Source organism: Spinacia oleracea, chromosome 2, assembly GCF_020520425.1.
Source record: "Spinacia oleracea cultivar Varoflay chromosome 2, BTI_SOV_V1, whole genome shotgun sequence".
Taxonomy (NCBI): domain Eukaryota; kingdom Viridiplantae; phylum Streptophyta; class Magnoliopsida; order Caryophyllales; family Amaranthaceae; genus Spinacia; species Spinacia oleracea.
This window is the reverse complement of record NC_079488.1, coordinates 91204197-91226833: the sequence shown is the minus strand read 5'-3', so window position 1 is coordinate 91226833 and position 22637 is coordinate 91204197. Positions and strand designations below refer to the sequence as shown.

The following is a 22637-nucleotide window of genomic DNA, read 5'->3' as shown; positions in this document are numbered from 1 at the left end:
AAATGTTGTTGAAGAATAAATCAAATAGTATAATCGTAAATAAACAGACTTTTAAGATATACGTTAAACTCAATTTTGATTCATTTAAGCTCAAATTGTAATCATTTAGTTAATTTTTTCAATTTTTTTTTAATTTCCACCTTTTATTTTATTCTTTTTACCGATTCAGTTACGCAAATGCCATGCATTTGCACGATTCTTAGATACATTTATTGAATGGATGATACAAGGTATCTCGAAACAAAAGGTCTTCCACGCATAATTTATTGTACAACATGATAACTTTTACCCAGTTTTTTTTTTGTAACTTTTAATATATTTTAATTAATTTTTAAAAAAGTTGATAGATAAAAAATTTAACGGGTTAAATGATTAATTTATACTTTATTAATGATTTTGTAGAAACAATTTTATTAAAATGAAATTTAAACACTAAAAAATAGATAGCTTTTAGACATTTTACTGTAATTTAAGATATTTATTGTACACCACTTTTAAATAATAACTAGTATTTGGGCCCGGGCGATGCCCCGGGTTGATACACGTATAAAATTTTTAAATAAATTCAATACTCTGTATTATTAAATTGTCATTTATTATATTTTGTAATGAAAAAATGACATATAATTTGATTTGGAGTAGTGGTTAATTGTTTGGTTTACAATTAGAGGGTCACGGGTTCAAGACTTCTACCACACATATTTACCATTTTTAAATAATTGTGTATGACATGGAACATTGAAATGAGATTCGTGCGAGTGCCACGTGGCACATAGGCTTGTTTATCAACGCCTTTTAATATATTAGTATAGATTTGTGATCTCCGACTAAAAAAAAGAAAAGAAAATGAATGTCCAACTAAATTGAAGTCACTCTTTCGTAGACCACCAACAAAGCTGTGCGCCGGAGTTCAAAACTTCACCAGTAACTAAAGCTTTCTTCTACTGTTACAAGAATAAATAAACAGCGAAATGATGGGAGCTTCCAACATGCTCGAATTATGTCGGATTCCTTCCAACAGATTCTTATTCGGAACCTCCAAACTCATCAAAGGTACCCTCTTTTTCCTTTCTAGTGTAAATAATTCTGTATTAATTTTGTATTTGGAAGAAAATATCTTTTAATTTGTTGAATCATTATCTAATTTGAATTCTTTGTTAATGTTGCATTTATTGGGATTTCGAGTTTTTGACAAATTTGCCAATGTTTTCTCAATTAACAGGTTCTAGACAAATACCCAATAGATCATTTTATCCAATAATGTGTTTATGCAAAGAGATACAAACAACTACTGCTGAAAAAATCATGGGTGCAAGTTATATTCCTGATACCAAATTCAAAAAGGAAACCAAATTGAAGGTGATTATATTATTTTTGGGGTATATTTTGGAAGAATTGTTGATTGTTTTGTTTCTATTCTACATACTGTTGTGTTTATGTTTGTCTATACAATTATATTCATCAATCTGTGTTTCTTTGCGAAACAATGTTAGGTTAATGAACCAGTAGTTATTGAAGGTGTTGGTGCTTTTCAAAAGCTACCTATGGTAATGCCTTCTGTTGATATAATTCAATCCGCTATCCGGAAAGCTAAGAAGGTTTCAGCTACAAAGGGTAACTGGTTCTTTATTCAGTTGGTTTGATTTATTTGAATGTTTATGTTGAACGTGAGATTGTTGAAATTTTGAGCTGATTGTTTGATAGGCATTGCTAATATTGCAAAGCGTGAGAGGAACCGGGGCGCTAAGCAACTTGATGCGCTGATGAAGGTAAGATATTTGATGTGTCGTATTGTTTGTGTCTTTGGCTTGTTGTCTTATCAAGTTGTGATTATCTTGTCTGTTTGTTTGTTTGTTTAGGAGTTGGCAGTTCCCCTTAGATTGTATACAGAGAGCTTCCCTAACAAAAATCATTTGCATCCTTATGAGCGTTCTCTTATCGAGTTGACTCTTGGAGATGGGAATTATGAAGAGGTAACTGCTAAGTTTTCACCTATCATGTTTATATGATCCGTATATTCTTGTTACTCTGCGCATTACTTTTATTGCTTGATGTATCTGCAAGTATTCTAATTTTTTAATGACTCACCCTTATTCCTGTAAGGAGTATAATATCACTAATGGCGAAGCAAAGACCTTATTGCAAGAGAAAATTGGGCTGCAGAATGTACCTGCCCTGTGCATATTATGCTTTTCCTCACATTTCTAAATTCCAGTTTTACAAAGTTTTTGAGTAGAATAGTTAACATTTTCCAATTGCATTGGGGAATATTGATGTTTCACCGACTAACTTATGTGAATATGTCTACTATTGTTGTTTAAGTCAGACTGAAATTTCTATCAAAGACAACCATAAAAGAGTCGAAAATAAGTGGATAACCTTACAAGACACCAACGGGAGTGATGCCCTTTTAAGGGGAATGTGTCCTTTAAGCAAATTACATCAGACAGGCAATACGATGGTGTCCATTGTAGTTTCTTATGTCTGTTGCTTTAGGCAGTTAAAGCACACACCATATATCAATCTACTTGTCAGTTGGGTAGTCTTCTAATTACCAAATTTATTGCCTAACATTAGCATAGAACTATCTTGTGATCATTACGAATTAGAAATCCGCGTTTGTACTGTAGCAAGCATATTCGTGCCTCATGGGTCCTTGCTTGTTCTGCAGGTTTTGTCGAAGGTAAATAACCTGCGAAAGAAGGTTACAGCTGTTGCAAAGGAACATGCTTCTGTTTGTGCCAAGGTTGATTATTTTTTAATTAGGCCTTTGTCAGTTTGTCTTTTTTATCTGGCTTGCCTGGATAAGTTACATTTATTCTCATTTAATCTAATCATATTTTGAATCATCTTGAAGCCAAGTGGTGAGTTACTGTTATGATACAATGCTTCATTCTGAACTCTAAGTTTGCATGAGGGCTGATGTTGTCTCACTCAAATATCTGATATGTGTTCATTCATTCGTAATTCACACTTTAGTTTACCTAGGTGGCAAAAGAGATAGACTGAGACAAAGAGCATGGGAGAGACCAAAAATGATACTTGCTTTGGGCTATATTGTTTTGTTTATTTATGCTTGATGAGATGGATTCCTTCATGGAGATATTAGCGTACCCCCTTTCCCCCCTAGAAAGAGTTTGACTAAATCCAACTAGTGGACTGTAGCATTGAATAACTATTGAAAGGAGTGAATGGGCAACCAAATGGTGCTTACATCTAAAATAACTGCTAAATTTCTTTGCTTTTTGTAAGAGATTACTAATTACTCTAATTAACACTTAATTATGTACATTGCAGTCTTTGACAAAGAAAGAGGCAGAGGAACGGTTGAATGAGGTAAGTACTTGTTTCTAAGGAAGCTTTTAACTAACCTAAGGTTGCGCTGTTCAAGGATTTCGCTTATTAAGCTCTGGCCGTCACTTTTGAAAAATTCCTGTCACCTATTTAAGTAATTAGAGAACAACGTAAAATTTCAGTCATCAAGTTTTTGTTGCCTTCTTTGAAAGATTTTCTATTCACTTAGTAATCCTTTGCCGTTGCTTGTTATAAAAAAGCATCAAATATTTTATTTTGGTGTCGCTCATTCTACTCTAAAATCAACTTTTTTAGTTTTTTAATGTAATTCTAAATTTTTTGGTACAAGTTAGTAATAGTTGGGTAATTTATTACTTCCTCCGTCTTTTAATACTCGCAACGTTTGGACTTTTGCCACTATTCATATAATCTACTTTGATTATTTGTAGTGTTTTTTATATAAGATAAAACATAGTCATGTGAGATCTTGTTAGATTCGTCTCAATATGTATTTTCAAAATATAAACTTTTTATAATTTTTGCATAAAGAGAATTTAAGATATAAATGATCAAAGTTATGCATTGGCATGCGTGAAACTAACAAACGTTGCGAGTATTAAAAGACGGAGGAAGTATAACATATGTCATTTTTTCCAAGGTTAGTGACAATATTGTGTGAATAGCAATAATTAGCTGAATTCATCATTAACAATGATGGATCTTAGATCATTGCTAATTCCCCACTACATGCAGCTGGAGCACAACGCGACATCCAGTACTTGGAATATGATTAGTTATTCTACTTCTGCACTTATGCATATAAGTATTCACGTTGCTTTTTTTTTTGTTTGTTTCTAAGGGTATGAAAAGAGTAGAAGCTGCTTATTACCGTGAAAGTAAGGCCGTTGATGATTTGTTGAACATTGCCAAGGTATGAACTATGAGTCCTTGTTGATGAGGTAGTTCATCTCGAGATATTGCTGTTAGGTTATGATACATATGACAATTCATAAATCATGCGGAAAAACCATAAAGCCAGGAAAGCATATTATTTACACATAATCATTTAGCATAGAATGGATGCATACATGTTGTAGCGTGCCTTCCCTAGTTGCGCCCGAACCGAACAAGAACAAGCCTTTAGGACTCCAAATTTCGTCCCTCCGTAGATAGTCCACAGTACGTCCGGATCCGCCTCAAGTTAGACCAACTAGAATCGCCCTTAAGGTGCTTAGGAATTTCGGCTAGTGTTTGCAAGTGTATGGCTGATTTTTATTTCAAAAACTTACCCTTTGAATACTTCAATCGTACCCATAAATTGTGACCCTAGGCACCTATTTATAGGAGTATGGAAAAGGAATTGTAATCCTACTAGGATGTGGATTTGCTAGTTAGAACTTTATTAGGACTCTAAATAACAAAGCAAATCTAATAGGATTAGGATTTTAATCTTTGCACAAATCCTAATAGGATTAGGATTTCCCGCACACGCATCGCACAAGCCGTGCACCCGCGCAGGCCTTGCGGTCCACGACAGGCGCACAGCCCATGCTGCTGTGCTGCGCGCGCGCGCCCTTGGCTGGGCCTGGCCTTGCGCTGGGCCTGGTCGAGGCGTGCGTTGGTGCGTGCGGCTCACTGGGCGATGGCCTGCCTTCGTGCTGGGCCTTCGTCTAGCGGGCCTCGTCCGATGCTAATTCGTACGATACGCTTCCGATTAAATTCCCGATTCCGGAATTTATTTCCGATACGAACAATATTTAATATTTCCGATTCCGGAATTAATTTCCGTTTCGAACAAATATTTAATATTTCCGTTTCCGGAATTATTTTCCGATTCCGATAATATTTCCGATTCTGACAATATTTTCGTTTCCGGCAATATTTCCGATTCCGGCAATATTTCCATTTCCGATAATATTTTCCGATACGTACCATGTTTCCGTTTCCGGCAACATCTACGACTTGGATAATATTTATATTTCCGATACGATCCATATTTCCGTTTCCGGCAATATCATCGTTTCCGGAGTATTCATTTCTTGCTTGTGACGATCTCAGCTCCCACTGAAACCAAGATCCGTCGATTCCGAATATCCATAGATAGAGTATTTAATGCCATTAAATACTTGATCCGTTTACGTACTATTTGTGTGACCCTACGGGTTCAGTCAAGAGTAAGCTGTGGATTAATATCATTAATTCCACTTGAACTGAAGCGGCCTCTAGCTAGGCATTCAGCTCACTTGATCTCACTGAATTATTAACTTGTTAATTAATACTGAACCGCATTTATTAGACTTAACATAGAATGCATACTTGGACCAAGGGCATTATTTCCTTCAATTGCATTGTAGGGGAAACTGTTAGTGATCTCTATTTAACCTTTTGTGGATAGCATGCACAGGTTATTCATTTTCTAAACAAATTCTGTTATCAGTTCCTCTGCATGCAAACCTCTTGGCTAAAAATTGTAAATGGTGAACTCAATTTTACTACTGATTTATCATCACACGTGTTGGACGAATGAAGTTGTGAAAAATCTTGGTTGACAATTGATCATTTGATTAGTAAATGTACGCCCTCTGAACTGTGATCGTCTCTATATGGGATTAATGGTGACTGGTAGAGTGTCACGTCAGGTTAGCCAACTTTTAAAAAATGGTTGAGGTTAGCCAACTTTTAAAAACCGGGGATGTGACTCCTCACTATGGGCGCCATGCTTGAGATGTTCTGAAATTGTATAATTGCGACCATTTTTTACCAAATTTTGGTGCTTGTTAGGGTTTAAGCAAGTGTTTCTTTGTTAAATGTTGGACAAAATCACCTATGTTTTTTACTGCCCTATATTCATGCCCCTGCAAATCTGATTCACGTGCTTCTACCTTGTGATGTTTATTAAATAATCTATATCTGGATTCTAGGTCAAATTACTTGTGCATAAGCTACTAAAACGCTGTTAGCCTCTCCCTTATGATTCATTTTTCATTGCAGACTTTACGAGCTATGCCAGTGGTTGATCTGGAAACTCCAACACTGTCTCTTGTTGGAGCCCCTAATGTTGGGAAATCATCTTTAGTTCGTATTCTTTCAACAGGGAAGCCTGAGGTATTCAGAGAGCTGATTTTGATAATTAGTACTTGTTCTGAATTTTCTTTTGAAGCAGATGACTAAGCAACTTGTTATAACCAAGCACGTGCCACGAAGGATTAGGAACAAACCCTGCAAGTACAATGCAGAACAAATAGCAAAAACATTAAAAGGACACAAGTGTTTACGAGGAAATTTATATTTCTTCCCCTCAAATAATATCGTATTATTAAGTTCCTGCAAAATAATACAATAACCCCCAAATTGATGATTCCTCTCACCAATGTGTTTTTCCCTCTCACTTTCTAGCTAGGCCTAAACCCTCCTTTTATAAGCTAAACTAGAAACCCTCTTCTACTAGAATTAGAATTATACTTGCACCCCAAGTCTAAATAATTTATAGAGATTGGTACATGCCAAAATATATCTAGTTTCCTATTTACATTATGTATTCAACTAGGAAACTAAACATAATAAACAAGAAACCAATTGGCAATTCAACAATCTTATGGAGTACGTGTATTTCCCCCTTGAAGATTTCCATTACAACACTAACTCCCTCAAGATACTTAGTTGACTCGTGTTTCTTATTTATTTTAGCATGTAACTTCAAGGCTCCGACTCGAGATCCCGCCGGTTGACATAAGTTGTGTTTATTTCCTAACACAAGTTATCCAGCAGTGTGAAATGGCGGGCTTGAGGTGCATTGAGGCAATATGGGTCCTAGAGCTTAGGCACAATGCATTATGTGTGCGCCTCATGGAAGTGAGGCACACTTCCGAGTACTAATAAAAACATCACTCTTATACATAATCCACTTGCATAGATTAGCAACCACTTTATCGTTAAACAAAAGATAGCATCGCACCATATTACACATTTCATTTATCCGAACTAGGAGCTGTGGGAAGAGGCAATATTTACTTCAAGCCATAAAATAAGCTAGAGGAAGGACTGGCTGCTTGTCCTTTCTGTCATTGTCTTCTTTCTGTCTTTTCCTTCCTTGACTCTTGGTACTCCGATCTAGGGATTTCTGTTGTTACAGAGATAATATGGTGGTGCAGTCCATAATAAATTCTAACCTGAAGAATATAAAAACCAAGCATTTCAATTATTATCCCAAAAAGCAGTGTGTCATGGGCCTCAAGCACTTGATGCGCTTCTTAATTTCTCTGTGCGCCCGATCAAAAGCGTGTGACTAATCCATTCTAAGCATATGGGATGTGGCTCCTGGAGCTTTAAAACCTAGATGTGTGGTGCGCCCTTTTCAAAATCTGCTTTCTAGTCTTGGTTGATATAATGATATCTGGGAGCTCTGTTCAATGTGAAGGAAAGCACTGAAATCAAGTTCCAAGAGGAAAATCAGAACTGTTAGTCTAAAGAACAGGCTTTTGAGTTATCCGTGTGCACCAAATGTGTGGATAAGAGCGATTAGTTACCTCTTGATTTGGACCAAAGATGCAACTTTCATGCTGCCATGATTTTGGATAAATTTAAATGATCCGTTGACTGATTTGGCTTAGGGAATCATACATTCATACCCTGCTGAGGAAATTTTACCATGCTATGGAGAAAAGGATATTGTATGGCTACAGATGATATTGTATGGCTATAAATGATATGAGTTTAGATGCGCATTTTATCGTGGATAGAGCTCCGTTAAGATAGTTTGCTCCAGTTGAGAGTTGAGACTAGTAGAAAATCATGTTTTAGGACTAAATTAGTTATTAAGATTAGTATAGTCATGGTTTTGAACTATTTGGCACCACTGCAATTAGTATTTTGGACAAACTAGGGCTATAACAGCTTGGAATTTTGGCCTTTCATCTCATGATGTGTAAATTCAATTGGTGAAAGGGAGTGAAGGAGAAGAGAAAACGTAAACAGAAGAGTGAATTTGGTGTAAATTTGAATCCTGTAACAGTGGCTCCCGTATGGCTTATGTTAGGCATGAAGTCCTTGAATGAAAACATAAAGTGGCATATGAAGCATGAATAGCTACTGTTTAACTCCACATCAGATGAAAGATGGACGAACCAAGATTACATTATCTTTTTAGTCAGTGAAGTGGTGTTTCCTACTGCTCAAATTGATACCTACCATATCCTCTTTACTCACTTTTTTTGTATTTTATGCATAGATTTTTAGATTGTATGGAATTCTATAGCTGTTGAGGATATGAAGCTTTGTGATTACATTTCTATTGAAAATGACTATTCCTTCAACATTTTCTCCAGATTTGCAACTATCCATTTACAACCAGGGGAATTTTGATGGGTCATATTGTTGTGAACTATCAGCGTTTTCAGGTCTGCATGAAAGTGTTTATGTATTTGTAATACGAAGTATATTAAATTATCAATGCTACTTTTATTGCGCAATTTGATATAAATTTTTTTGATAGGTAACAGACACACCCGGGGTACTCACGCGATTAGATGGTAAGTGAAGATGTTTTCTGCTTTCTTCGTTACATTCTAATTTATGTTGCTTCGGGTTGGAGTTGTGGATGAAATGGGCAGGATATTTATGGTACTAATGGAAGCCATGTGGCTTATCAGAACTTTATCTTTGCATATAGAAAGGGTCTAGAGTCATGTGAATGAAAATAGGCTAGGGTCAAGAGCCATATGAATGAAGATAGGCAAGGGTCAAGAACTCTGCAAATAGGAAGGTTTTTGCCAATTGCCATCAAATATGACTCGTATGGCTCATTAACATGTATCAGTTTTGTCAGTCCAAACATACTACTCCATCCGTCCCAAGTTAGTTTTGACACTTATCATAGCACATAGTTTTAGGAAATAAAATGTTGTGTGATTATCATATATTATTTTGTTGGCAAAGTAATGTGAAAAGTGATAGTGGCGTATTATTTATTGAAAAGTAAATGTGATAATATACTGGATGATATTTTAATTGAATGTGAAAAAGTGTGATATCCTAACTTTTTGGTAGTGTATAAAGGGAAGTACTAAATTATAATTTAGGGTCTTCCCCAAAATAGAAGTGTAAAAACTAATTGGTACGGGTGAAAATGGAAAGTGTAAAAACTAATCTGGACGGACGGAGGGAGGGAGTACTCAATAGTATTGGTGGAAATCGAGTCGATTCGACTTAAGTAATTGTTGATCCATTTAGGTTGGATCATAATTGTGTAAGGAGCTTTTCGGTTACGGTATAGGTCAAGACAGTTAGACGGGTCATTCGGGTCAAGAGACTTTTTCTAACATTTGTGCGTTGATTTTTCATATCCGTACACAAATTTCCCAATGTCACATCTCAAAATTTAAGTTTATTATGTTCAAAAAGACTTTATTTTTTCTAAATTATTGTTGAAAAAATAATAAATAACTTTGTTGCATTGCTTAATCTATTTGTTGCATTCTTAGCTTTGATTCTTACTTCACTGCTCATTTATTGTATCTAAAAGTATCATGTGTGTTTTGATTTGCTTAATCTGAAGAGGAGAGGAACAATTTGGAGAAGCTGACTCTTGCAGTCCTCACACATTTGCCAACAGCAGTAATTTATGTTCATGACTTAACAGGAGAATGTGGAACTTCAGTTTCTGACCAGGTATATAATTTTTGTTAAGAATTGATTTTTGTTTGAAGATATGGTGTTAGAATCCGCAAAAATATGTCCACTTCATTTGTTCATCTGATCATAGATGTATAAGCCCTTTTCTCTGTTTGAACTTTTAGAAAGGCAAAATTTTCTTATGCTATATTTTTAAAATTTCTTGATTTCCCAGTTATCAGCTCTCTTTCAAACTTTCGATAAACAACAATCTTGTGTACTTCCATAGGCATGGTTCTAGGAAGGCCCATTTGTTACACGGCCTCACTCCTATCTAGTGAACTAGAAGATAGTAAGACGTGCATGGTGATTGTAGTTGTTGCATTCCCAAATATTTGATTGGTTATGATGATTACGCAGTTCACAACGTACACAGAAATCCGGGGAAGGTTTAGCAAGCACCTTTGGATCGATGTTGTTTCCAAATGTGATATTTTGCACGAGTCCCCTTCCGCCTTCATAACTGAAGACTTGACCACTGATGATGCGGATTTGGCAAGATATCGGATTTTTGGGCCTGAAGGAGCCATGCGTGTATCCGTGATGAATGGACATGGTCTGGATGAGGTATGTACTGAATCTGTCTTGTACTTAATAGGATTTGTATACACAAACAAAATGGTACTTATATATCAATTGTTAGAAGAGATTTTGCTGATTTTATCATTCTTTATGCTCCTGTCATTTCCTGGCCTATATTTTTTCTACAAATCTTGTTACATTTTATTGATGGATTCTCAATGGCGTCTCTTTTACTTATTTATTGCAGCTGAAGGAAAAGGTTCATAATATGCTAATCTCCCAATCAGAGAAGATCAGAAGGCAGATAATAGATCCAAAATGTGATGCAACTCCTACATGAAAATAGTTTTGTGTATGATCCTGGTGAAGATTCGAGGACACAAAGTGCGCATAGCAGATATGCTGCTCGGCTCGTGCTGGAAAGAAACATGATAACTGGATTATATACATTTGGGTACTTTGCTACACCAAACCAGTTCTAATGGAAGAAAGTCCGTAAGAGAAAGCTGTTAAGACACAGAAAGAATTACTATGTGGTTTGGATTTTTGTATCTCTTGTTGAGTTCTTGATGGCCCTTGGGGGTAAAACCTAAAAATCCCAAAGCTTGTAATTGTTGTATATTGAGAAATACAAGTAGGATTATTAAGAGTTAAGGGGGAAAATGCAATTACTTATGTTGTAAGTTGTAACATTATTCAGAATCTTTAATGTAGTTTAGTTTTTCTTCTCAAACTTAGTGCATCGCTTTTCTTTATCTTTTACGGAGTCGTGACTCGTGAGTAGTATACACTAAACCGTTAATAAACTACTTCGTATATGCAGAAACATTACATACCGAGTATAACTAAACAACAATCCCGATAAAGAAGCGAAACAACTCTTTAGTAATTAATTACTCTTTAAAAGAGAGGCGAATCAATGAGTGACATTTGTCATCACCACATTGATTTCCTCTCTTTTAGTATAATATATAGATAGATTGGTGTTTTCCAGTTTTCCTCAATTACTAGTATTAGACTATTAATACGTTGTTTTCATCTCCGCTTATATGCATAATGCATTCATTATTAAATATATCAAAGTGTTAATGCATTATGCATAACCAGTTAGTCTCATAATTATGGGAAAAATATATGCCAAGTACTTGGTATATTTTAACTTTTTGCAAATTGCACAAATAATTATTTCTAAACACACATGACAAAATAAGTGGATTATAAAATGTGTATAACTCCATACGTACGGTTAATGAATGAATGAGTTAAACATAAATAATCTACTAAAATCTGTCATATAATTAACAATCTTAATAAAAGTAACACATGGAATTAAGCCTTAAGTACGGGCATCTCGGGAGTAACAACATCCTCGGGAATGAAATGACCCCAAAACTTGTGATTCTTCCAGACAAGATTCATCTCTTCGATAGGCACGTTCTTGGTCTCAGGCAACAAGAAGTAGATGAATATCGTCATAACCACCACGAAGAAGGCGAAGAAGATGAAGAGTCCAAACTTCATGGCACATAACATTGGGAGGAAAGCTTGGGCTATAATAAAGGTGAATATCATATTAACCGATACATTGATACTTTGTGCAGCTGATCGGACTTCGAGAGGGAAGATTTCACTAGGGACGAGCCATCCTAGTGGACCCCATGACCATGCAAATCCTGCTACGTAGATGCATATAAACAATACAACTACAATTGCATACCATTCTGGCAAATTTGTTGCATCCCCTGTCACCCCAAATTGCCATCCGATGAATATTGCTACCAAGATCTGACAAATATGCAACATAACAATTAAGATAAGTCGTCAATTAATCAATCAATTAATGTTACATTTAATTAAATTAAGATGGAAGAAATTGATTTGATTACCTGGAGAATGAGCATTTGAATGCCACCCTGAAGGAAGAGAGCGCGCCTTCCCCACTTATCAACACCGTAAATGGAGACCAAAGTAGCAACAACGTTAACGCCACCGGTAATAACAGCTGACATGAGGGAAGCGTCATCTGCAAATCCAATTGTTTTAAACAAAACAGGTGCGTAGAACATGATCACATTGATCCCGGTAAGTTGTTGAAACATTGGAATTGCAAAGGCGAAGATGAGAGGAGGTCGATATTGTCTGTCTTTTAAGAGGCTTTTCCAAGGGTCTTCCACTTTCTTGGAGGCGTCGCTAGCTGTAACTAGGTCTTGGAATTCGGCGTCAACATTGTCAACCCCTCGGATTTTTAACAGTTGTTTCTTAGCTTCATCGGGTTTGCCTTGTTCAATGAGGGAGTTGGGGGTTTCGGGAAGGATTAAAGAACCAACAAGGATAATGAGAGCAGGAACCATAGCTCCCCCGAGACTCAACCTCCAACCAATGTGGTCAACTTTGGCAAATACGTAGTTAAGGAGATTGGCTATCAGGATTCCTATTGTGATTGTCAGTTGGAACATCATGTTTAGCGCACCACGGTGCTTGTAAGGTGCCATCTCTGATAGAAACACAGGCACTGACTGCAAATATTATACAACAACCAATAATTTACTTAGTTTAATTTTTTATAAACAAATCTCAACTTACAATTACACATATTAATTGGTTCTATTTGTGATATAGCAATAAGAAGTATAAATTAGAAACGGTAGCTCTATCAATATCAATGTCATATATAGGTTAGGAACTACGTACTACGTATTAGACTTTGATATATATAAATCGTTTCGTAATAAGCTGGTTAATATATCCATAATGCATTAACACTTTGATATATATAAATCGTTTCGTAAAAAGCTACGCATACTTTAAGATAGAATACAATATAAGTAAAACATACAAAGTATTACAATTACAATTACAGTACAGTACAGTAAAAATATATATAGGTTATACATGCATAATGCACTAACACTTTGATATAAATAATTTCGTAATAAGCAAACGTCTACTTTAAGATAGAACGCAATATAATTGTGCTTAAAAACAAGAGTTATGTTCTACCACTAATAGTAATCTCTAAGTAAAACATATTACAATTACAGTAAAAATATTGGTTATATATGCATAATGCATTAACACTTCGATCTAAAGGAGTACGTACCTGATTAGCAAAGCCAATGCCAAAACCAAGAAGTATACGACCAATGATAAGCATGGCAACGTTTTGAGCAGCGGCATTAACGACGGCACCAACAAGGAAGAGGAGGCCTCCAGCAAACATGGATCGCTTACGGCCCCACTTTCGGGTGACAGTGGATGCCACAATAGAAGCTACTAATGCTGCCAAGTATAAAGAGGATGTGAACATGGTTAATTTGACGCTATTGAATTTACAATATTGATTTGTTCCAGAATCCGCCATCTGCTGTCGGTAAACGGATGGGAAGAATTTCTCCAAAAACATCGGCATTGATGTAACTCCACCTACATATATGAAAATTATATTATGTTAATTGACGTATCTAATAACACACATGCTATTAATACTCTTAATTAGAATCCATATACGAGATTTACGTACTAATGACAATTATAATATGTTAATTCACGTACGTATCTAATAACAAACACAAGTGCGATTAATGCTTTAATTAGCTAGCATCCATATACGAGATTTACTAATTAAGTGAATAACACTATCCCTCAAAAAAAAAAAAGCGAATAACACTAGCAACATCAATTCATTCAATTCAAGCCATACAAATTAAATTAAACCTTGATAATATAATAATTCAATAAACCAAATATATACCTGAAATCCCGATGTCATAGCCGAAAATCAAACCTCCTGCCGCCGCAAGAAGGCAACTCAAAAAGACGTAGCCAGTTAGTTTTCCTGGATAGTCTTTACCAACTTTTCCACCATCAACAATTATTCCACCCGCCATTGTTTATTTTATCTTTAGGTTTGATCGATAGAGAAAATATGGATATTATGAATAAATTAGAACACAAATATAACGTATTTATAGTACCATATACTCTCCTAATCCTAATCGACATGTAATAGGAAACTAATAAGAACTACTCTCCTAATCCTAATCGACATGTAATAGGAAACTAATAAGAAACATAAGATAAACATAACTCTAAAAAGTCTCCTAATTCTATCCTAACAAGAAGCAAAACCGAATTTACAAGGACCAAGAGTTTTAGTCCATTAGAGATTAAGAGAACCGTATTAGTTGCACGATTAGAAGATAACTTAGCTTTATCAATCAATTACTATAAGTTCAATGATTTTTTTTTTCATACAGTCTTTGCAGAAATCAGTCAACATTAAATATGTTTTCTAAATTGGTAATAATTTAGGAAATCACTAATCGAATCGGTGTTTAAATGTTTGATTATGCTTAGTATTTTCACCCTTAACTCACCTAATACTTGTATTTCATAATGATACTTTGTTTGTCACCCTAATCCGATCAAATTACTATCCTACATTTTGTATTCTTGATCCCTTATTATTTTTTGCCCCTGACTCCTTGCATAATACAACCGACTTACCTACTCCATGACTCTAATAAGTTGCCTAAACACAAAAATACTGTATGTGCTTTTTTAAAAAGATTGTTCAGAATTTTTAGAAAAATTCTTTAAAAAAAAGGAAGAAAAGGCGATGCTCAAATAGCAAGACATTAAGGGGTCGGAAGGAGGAAATTTATGTCAAACGTGGCTTGTGTCTAAAATGGAAGCATGTGACTCTACTGATACTCATATATTTGGTATTGGTACAAATTAGTATGGTATTAATCAACAAGTACACTACTAAGTAGTATCAATACAAGTCAGATGTGCCTTATTGGTAATTGACAACTCTTTGTTGATACGGAGAACCAAAAATGTTATATTGGGTGACTTGTGTCCAATTTGATCACAAGTTCCTTAACTTTGGGCCGCGGGTACGAGCGTTGCCTTTTGTTTGAATTTTTGTTTGTCTTTCCTTTCACAATTTTTTTATTTACAAGTGATTAAAAAGTTACTCTTATCTAGGTAAAAGTTATCTACATGACCATCTTACGTACAGGGCTTCTCCCCTCTCTCCCTTTATTCTCTCTTTTTTATGGTTTACAAAATTTAGGGTTTTCTAGGTCGGAAATAGCCAATTTTCTTCGAAAATTTAGTTATTTCCGCCCCTTCTCCTTCATTTCCGTCGTGTTTTTGCGTTAGATCTCAATAAAACTACATAGTTTCAGTGTGGTAAATACCCCTATGGTGGGTTTGATTGTTTCGGTGTAGTAAGTACCCCTATGGGGGTTTGTTTTTAGTTAAGTTTTGTATGTTTAGTTTAGTTCAAGTTATTTCTTTGGTAAAGATTTATGCGGGATCGAAGAGGATGTCAATCTTTCGACTACAATCAGACGAATCAGACAGAAACCATATTTGTCACGGCTATAACAGATCTATAGACCCCCTCGTCAATGAAGGCTGTAAATCACAACGATATAAAAGAGGGTATACAGTATGTTTGATATATTACGATCGTAGTTATGGTGAAAGGAAGTTTTTATTTGATTCGATTGTTATGTATATGTTAGATTTAAATCATTATGTAGATGTCGTATGACTTTTTATCAATGAATTAGTTTGTTTATAAAATAAAATATAAAAAAAAAGTTAAAAGTTATCTATTTTTTAGTGATAAAATTTTCTATTTTAATAACAAAATTTTCTTCAAAATCACTAATATGATATAAAATTAGTCATTTACAATGTTTATCTATTAACTTTCAATAATAGAAAAGTTAATAAAACACGTTAAAAGGTAAAAAAAATTAGTTAGTTTTTTTTATATATATAACTTGTGCATATACATGACCTTTTGCTTTCCTTTTACTCCCTCCGTCCCTTATTACTTGACCTGTTGGGCCGTCTTTTAATACTTGACCTGTTTCTAAAATTGGAAATATTCTAACAATATTATATTATTTTTCACTCCCCCTATCAACCCAAATACCCTCTATTCCATACAAAAAATAATTAAAAATTCAACTCTTGCTCTACCCCAACCCCACCTCTTTACCCATTTCCCATTTTCCACTAACTAAACAGCACACTTCCAAGATCCAAATGTTGTAAAAAAAAAAAAAAAAAACTCCGTACTTTCAAAAACTCAAAAATCCAGGCCTAACATAAGCGTTTACTGTCTTCTCTGCAAACGACTTGCAGAGAAAATCATAAAACCCCTCAAAAATTCCCTCTTTCTCTCTCTAACTTTACCATGGTTTACATTGCTTCCTGGGATGAATTCGTGGAGAGATCCGTCCAATTATTCCGCGCCGATCCCGAATCTGTAAGTCCTGCACTTCATCATTAAATCTATTAATCTCTTTAATCGCATTGCTTTTCATTGTTGGAATTCCGCAAGTTGAGTTGTTGATTATGAATTTACGATTCACTGCTCAATGCAGACTCGTTATTTGATGAAATACAGACACTGTGATGGCAAATTAGTTCTCAAAGTCACCGATAACAAACAGGTATTAGTCGATTTCTTCATGCCGGATTTTTGTGTTTTTCTATGTTAGATTCCAATTAGTTGGTTTTTAGTGCTGGAATTGTTGGATTTGAATTATATAAGTTTTTATGTGATTTCTATTATAAGAAAATGGAGAAGTAAGGATTATTTTGGTTATCTGATAACTATTTGAATGTATAAATGATGGAATTTATATCTGTAGAAAATGTTGTGGGTGGAAGAAAATTTCGTATGGACCTTGATTGAAAATGAGTACATAATTAGTGGACTTGATCAGCAGATAGTAGATTCCTGTAAAAGGCTTTTGCAATTAAGCAATTCTTATGGAGTATGGTATAGCGGTTAGTTGTTTTGTATTTGTATAATGACATATAAGGTCATAACCAGATTTCGTGCTAAATAGTGGGCATTAGGTAAAGTCAATAGTTTTGATTCTTGTAAGGGTAAAAGTAATTTTTCTGCTGCAATATGCTACTCCCGCTTAGCGGTTGCAAAAGAATAGTTTGAATCCTTTTTAGACTTGCAATCATTTATATACCAAAAAAGGACATCACTGTGAAGGTCTAACGTGTTTAAATCAAGCATATAAGTAGGTTTAGGATGTTTGAGGGTAATGTTGTTGTAGCAATTTGATGGATTTTATCAAGTCTTGTGAAGGTGTCATTTTTTTAAGGTACCTGATATGTTGAAGTGAAAGATATATTGAGAACGAATCTAGTTGTTGGGTTATGTTTGATTTTTTAGTACTCTTTGTGTAGGGAGTCTGACCTATTAAGTAGAACTTCTTTCTTTGAAGTGCATGGCTTGAGCATGCAAATATATTCTCCAAAAGCATACAGAGTCGGATGTTGTTGTAATTGTTCTTTAATTATGATGATTTACTATATGTTTTATAGAAAATGTGGTTGTCTGCTGTTACTTACCTCACTTTTAAATACAGGATTACTTTTGATTTTGCATCAGCTAGTTTAGGGGCATCATTCACAAACAGTGATCTAAAATTTGATGGCTGTCGTAATATGTTTGATTTTGGCCCTTGGAGCTTAATTGCTATAGTTAACAAATTTGGTAAGAAGCGTGTCAAAAGTTACACTTGTAGTGTTGTATCCATGTACACGTGTCACATGATGTCTTGGTAATTCAGTTTTTGTTTTTTTTACGTAGATGCCACACCACCGAGACTAGAAATATTTTGAAGTACCCACAGTGGACGAAAAAGGAGGGAGGGGGGTGGGAGAGGGAGAAAGTAGTTCAAGAAGAACTAATATGTCCTAAGTACTGATTACCAATTATTTAGGGAGAACTAAATTACTTCGTATTTTCAGTAACATAAAGTGTCTTGGTTTTTGCTTCTTTATGTTACTCTGTAGTTTTTTACTAGTGATTGTAAACCTGATTCTTCAAGTGTTTGTTCATTTATCGTGGCTGGTTATAGTTTATGGATCCCTGTTCTGAGCCTTGTCTTTACTTATGTGATCTGTCTTTAGTGCCTCAAGTTTAAGACTGACCAAGCACAGGATGCAAAGAAGATGGAGAAGCTTAACAATATATTCTTTGCTTTAATGGCTCGAGGTCCTGAAGGTAACAGTCTTTTCTGCCCTTATGTCTACAGGGAATGGTATTGCATGCATCTCTGCCTGTTTTGATTTGATTATTCATGTATAAGCCGGAGACGTTGCTACTTGCAAATCGAGTTCTTTGTTGTCATTGTCTACGGACTTCTTTTAATGGTGGGGGTGGAGGTGGGGGTGGATATGGGTAGATAGAGAAAAGGATAATAGTACATACTGAATCCAAGGGTTGGATATGCATAGATAAAAAACAAGGATAGAGAAAAGTATAGCTCTATTTAGAAGGAAGCTGAATTTTAACATGCCAGATTTATTTTTTGCTGGGATTTTTTGTCACATTTTTCTGATATAAAGTTCCATGTCCCTCTTCTGCAGTGGATATTACAGAAGTCACAGGGAAAGAACAGATGGAGGCTCAACCGTCAAAGAAAGGAAGGGGAAGAAAACAATGACTTGCAGCTTTGATGTTTGACTAGAAACTAGGGGTTGGGATTGGCATGTTACTGCTGGAGCACGAGTTATTGCGCAGATATTTTTTCATTGCTTTACAGATTTTGTCATGATGTCAATATTATTTTAGCCAAGGGCAATGGACAAGTAGTAATTTTCACAAAGAATGATTCAGGCCTGACTTTTTCTTTGCAAGTTCGTCTAAGAATGCTGTATAAAGCCCAGCCTAATATGGCTCGGTTCTTTGCTTTATGCAACTTGTGAAGAGCATTAACACATTGTGTTGGTGGGTATGTAGTATGTAGCATATTTTTCACCTGACCAGTTTATTAAATGACATCAACTAATCAGCAATGAAATTGTGATACAGAAACATGTTGAATCAAATTTTAGTGAAGTTTGGAAAGGAGATTCAAGATTGCAAGCAAAATATAGCTATCTGCATCTGTGACTCTGCGTACTGACTATAAAAGCCAGATGCCTCTTTTATTTCTCAACTTCACTAATTGATCAGTATCCATTACCGAGACTACTTCGTCCCTAAAACAAGTCACATTCCAATAATATGATTAAGAAAATATGTTTGCCCGAAATTGAAGTCAGATTAAGAAAAGATTAAACTCATGTTGTGATTGAAACATGTAAAATATGATTAAGAAAAGATTAAGCTCATAATTTCAGACAACACCATAGCTAGAAAATGTGGTAAAATTAGTCTACAAAAATGATCCCGTTTTCTTTGATGGTATCCAGGATAATACCAAGTTTACCCTCAATCCGCTCATCTTTCCTAGGCTCATAGGCCATGGCATATACATCGGCTTCTTTTGATCGTTCAGCTATTAGCTTGCCCACGACTCTACAAGCATTAGTATCAAGAAGAGATGGCAAGGTAGTTCTTAAATCCTTAGAATTTGTGGTGGCAACAGATATCACTTTGCTGGTTCCACGGTGCATCACTTTGGCTTGTATGAACCTCTTTGAGAAGTAAACATTCAGCAGAAAAGGTCTCAAGTACATATCAGTCCGTTGTTTCCATGATTTCCTTCCGCTTTTCTTTGGTTCTCCTCGAGATCTCCTGGTCCAGGCTGCTTGAACAACAAAGTCCTACATGTATAAACTCAAATTCAGATCAGCCAGTACAATTGCAACAGACATGGCTTTCGATGTATAGACTAATGCGCATAAGAATATATCGATCCCAGCTAAACCATCTATTCGACTCCTAAATACATTTCAGTCTGGCTAATAGCACGGTGCAAAGATGTGCAATATCAACAGAGCTCTACCCCAACTCCAAGTCTCCGACCACAGCTACTCCTTAAAGGTATATAAGGCATTTCACTCCCCGTAATGTTCCCTAAAGAACTAGGCAAAAGGACTTTTTTTTCATTTAGCCATGATTGTTTAAATTTTTGCTATTAGAGAGTAATGCACCAAATTGGTCATTCTGATTTAATTACATACAAGTACAAACAGTTGTACTTATCATTGACATCAAAAGATGATCATATCTCACATGAAGTGTGGAAAGAAAGAACATTGCTTTCGCCTAAACACAATAGTAATAAGCTCACTTTTTTCACAACTAGACTAGCACAACCATCTCAACCAGACACATTGCACAACCACCTGAATGATGACTGCAGAAAAGCCAACAGAGTACCTATATTGCAAAAGAATCAAAATGACAAGCCTCCTCCTAAGAGTTTCATATGGAGCAATGAAGCATGCTTGGATGGATGAAGAAACGTGATCTCATTTCGTGTGACACAATATATATCGTTTTAGACCAACAAAGGCAACAAGTACAATGAAATTGTACACAACATTGTCAAACATACTTCTTGAAATACTTCCTCGTCTTTATACAAGAAGCCACATTTAATTTTTGTTGTCCAATCTTATAAATGTTGTTACTGCTTAATTCATATCATGATAAAAACCGTATAATGATAATCTCATAATAATTTACTTCCTAAACGAAATACTTCACAATTTCACATCAAAAATAGCTTGTTCTGTTCACCTTATTTCCACTTATTTCAGGAAAAATAAGTTCAGATAAGTTCAGTCAAGTTCAGATAAGTTCAGATAAGATAAGTTCAGGAAAAATAAGGTTGGCCAAATACAATTTATAACTAAAATAAGTTTTGATAAGTTCTAATAAGTTTAGACAAGTTCAGATAAGTTCAGATAAGATAACTTCAGGAAAAATAATTGGAAATCAGGTGAATAGAACGCGGCACTTTTATCCCCAAATTTCAAATGTTGCCAATTATTTTGACACAAAATGTAGCAAGCACTAACTATCAATTTCAATAGTCCCAACACAGCATTTTAAATTGAAAGTAGAAACCGAAGCACAACAGATGGGTAAACATACTCCCTTCGTCCGGAATCAATTTGACAACCAAATCTAGACGAAAGTAATACTCCGATAAAAGACGACGCATACATAAATGTTGGACAATGAAGCAGTAAATAGTACCTGTTTGGGAGTGGAATTTGACAAATTAGTTCTGGAATTGAGTGAGAGATTCAATTGAGGCATGGAAGAAGACCATGATAACGAAGTGGGTTTGTTGATTCGAGGTCGAAAAAAGTCTGAAGATATGAGAAATGTACTAGCCGATATACTACAAGCCATCCTCTTTCAGATTTATAGGAAATTCCTGTAATTTCAATACAGATTTTGATTCAAGTATTTCTACCGAAAATAAAATTCACTCAAATTAAAACTTACTTCCCCCTCCCCCAAATGAGCAGGAAATCATCCAAAACTATAATTACTTCAGTTTCTTTCAATTAATTTATCAATGAACTGACTGAACATGATAAGCAATAGAATTAAAACGCAAAATTGGTCTAAATTGGGAACAAATTACAGTATTTCGATAACAGAAACATTAGTTCAGTATAAGATTAAAGAAAGAAAACAGAAAATGAACAAGTAAGAGAGAGAAAATACACTAACCAGAGATGAAGTTGCAATATACGTATACTCATACGAGACTCGGGAGAAGTGTCATTTGCTGCAGTTTGTTCTAATTTCTAAAGCTTCTGTAGATAAAGTTGTTGGGTTTATAAATGGTTAGACTGCTGGGTTCGGTTTGGATCGCTTCGGCCCCATTCACCACCTTTTTCTTTTCTTTTTTTTTTCTTTTTTGAAATTAAGGTTTTTTTTAACAAAAAAAAAAGCATTTCGTTCACATATTAAAAAAAAGTTTCGGGCGCAATAAAATTAGATAAGTTCAGATAAGTTATCATCAGGTATAAGTAGGTTAGTTCTCATGCAACTTACGGATTAGACTAAATAAATTTTATCTATGTCTGAATTAATTTATTAAAAAAAAAAATTCCCAATAAAATCTAGTTTTATCATCGATTGTTAAGGAAATTAGAAAATATTATTATTTACTCTAATTGTAAAGTGATAAGTGCAATTTTAGGAGTTTAGTGTTTCAATAAAGATACTTAAGTTGGTAAAATGAATAAAACAAACTTATCAGACTGCTATCAGGTACTAGTACCTATTTTAATTTAGTATTGAATGATATCCGTATATAACTATACCCGTACCCTCTATTCAAGTTTTCGGATATGGTATATGATCTGATAAACATATCAATTACAATACCCTATTTTCTAGA

At 35.0% G+C, this 22637-nt stretch overlaps 4 protein-coding genes across 5 annotated transcripts; 2 read left to right on the top strand and 2 right to left on the bottom strand.

Annotated features, from left to right (window-relative positions):
• Window positions 1-857: 857 nt before the first annotated feature.
• On the top strand, window positions 858-11218 carry LOC110804470 (uncharacterized). 2 transcript variants are annotated; one of them, XM_022010065.2, is made up of 14 exons: window positions 858-1053; window positions 1223-1359; window positions 1494-1614; window positions 1705-1769; window positions 1860-1973; window positions 2672-2746; window positions 3298-3336; window positions 4154-4225; window positions 6286-6399; window positions 8619-8690; window positions 8786-8822; window positions 9848-9960; window positions 10324-10530; window positions 10733-11218. In XM_022010065.2, exons 1-14 carry the CDS (start codon window positions 972-974, stop codon window positions 10823-10825), a joined length of 1341 nt encoding a protein of 446 aa, XP_021865757.1. In that variant the 5' UTR covers window positions 858-971; the 3' UTR covers window positions 10826-11218. The 2 variants fall into 2 exon arrangements, with proteins under 2 accessions (XP_021865757.1, XP_021865758.1); XM_022010066.2 differs by lacking the exon at window positions 6286-6399 and having other exon boundaries at window positions 861-1053.
• Window positions 11219-11637: 419 nt separating this feature from the next.
• LOC110804480 (sugar carrier protein C-like) lies at window positions 11638-14420 on the bottom strand. Its single transcript, XM_022010078.2, has 4 exons — window positions 14237-14420; window positions 13586-13908; window positions 12372-13001; window positions 11638-12270 (listed from the first exon to the last, which is right to left on the bottom strand). The coding sequence occupies exons 1-4, from the start codon at window positions 14370-14372 to the stop codon at window positions 11815-11817; spliced, it is 1545 nt and encodes a 514-aa protein (XP_021865770.1). The 5' UTR covers window positions 14373-14420; the 3' UTR covers window positions 11638-11814.
• Window positions 14421-16602: 2182 nt separating this feature from the next.
• Window positions 16603-19305, top strand: LOC110804463 (signal recognition particle 9 kDa protein). The gene is made up of 4 exons (XM_022010055.2): window positions 16603-16777; window positions 16896-16964; window positions 18451-18544; window positions 18910-19305. Exons 1-4 carry the CDS (start codon window positions 16706-16708, stop codon window positions 18984-18986), a joined length of 312 nt encoding a protein of 103 aa, XP_021865747.1. The 5' UTR covers window positions 16603-16705; the 3' UTR covers window positions 18987-19305.
• A 283-nt stretch (window positions 19306-19588) lies between these two features.
• On the bottom strand, window positions 19589-22106 carry LOC110804477 (uncharacterized). Its single transcript, XM_022010075.2, has 3 exons — window positions 21962-22106; window positions 21476-21659; window positions 19589-20091 (listed from the first exon to the last, which is right to left on the bottom strand). The coding sequence occupies exons 2-3, from the start codon at window positions 21632-21634 to the stop codon at window positions 19696-19698; spliced, it is 555 nt and encodes a 184-aa protein (XP_021865767.2). The 5' UTR covers window positions 21635-21659; window positions 21962-22106; the 3' UTR covers window positions 19589-19695.
• Between the last annotated feature and the right edge of the window lie 531 nt (window positions 22107-22637).

What these genes read in the sequence shown, in the direction of transcription:
- LOC110804470 (XM_022010065.2), top strand. Translation starts at nt 972, where the DNA reads ATGATGGGAGCTTCCAACATGCTCGAATTATGTCGGATTCCTTCCAAC. An exon ending in GAAGGTTTCAGCTACAAAGG is followed by an intron (nt 1,615 to 1,704) that starts GTAACTGGTTCT and finishes ATTGTTTGATAG; the next exon opens with GCATTGCTAATATTGCAAAG. An exon ending in GAACTTCAGTTTCTGACCAG is followed by an intron (nt 9,961 to 10,323) that starts GTATATAATTTT and finishes ATGATTACGCAG; the next exon opens with TTCACAACGTACACAGAAAT.
- LOC110804480 (XM_022010078.2), bottom strand. Translation starts at nt 14,372, where the DNA reads ATGGCGGGTGGAATAATTGTTGATGGTGGAAAAGTTGGTAAAGACTAT. An exon ending in CTATGACATCGGGATTTCAG is followed by an intron (nt 13,909 to 14,236) that starts GTATATATTTGG and finishes TCATATATGTAG; the next exon opens with GTGGAGTTACATCAATGCCG. An exon ending in TTCAAATGCTCATTCTCCAG is followed by an intron (nt 12,271 to 12,371) that starts GTAATCAAATCA and finishes CATATTTGTCAG; the next exon opens with ATCTTGGTAGCAATATTCAT.
- LOC110804463 (XM_022010055.2), top strand. Translation starts at nt 16,706, where the DNA reads ATGGTTTACATTGCTTCCTGGGATGAATTCGTGGAGAGATCCGTCCAA. An exon ending in TCCGCGCCGATCCCGAATCT is followed by an intron (nt 16,778 to 16,895) that starts GTAAGTCCTGCA and finishes TGCTCAATGCAG; the next exon opens with ACTCGTTATTTGATGAAATA. An exon ending in AAGTCACCGATAACAAACAG is followed by an intron (nt 16,965 to 18,450) that starts GTATTAGTCGAT and finishes ATCTGTCTTTAG; the next exon opens with TGCCTCAAGTTTAAGACTGA.
- LOC110804477 (XM_022010075.2), bottom strand. Translation starts at nt 21,634, where the DNA reads ATGGCTTGTAGTATATCGGCTAGTACATTTCTCATATCTTCAGACTTT. An exon ending in CAAATTCCACTCCCAAACAG is followed by an intron (nt 20,092 to 21,475) that starts GTACTATTTACT and finishes TTATACATGTAG; the next exon opens with GACTTTGTTGTTCAAGCAGC.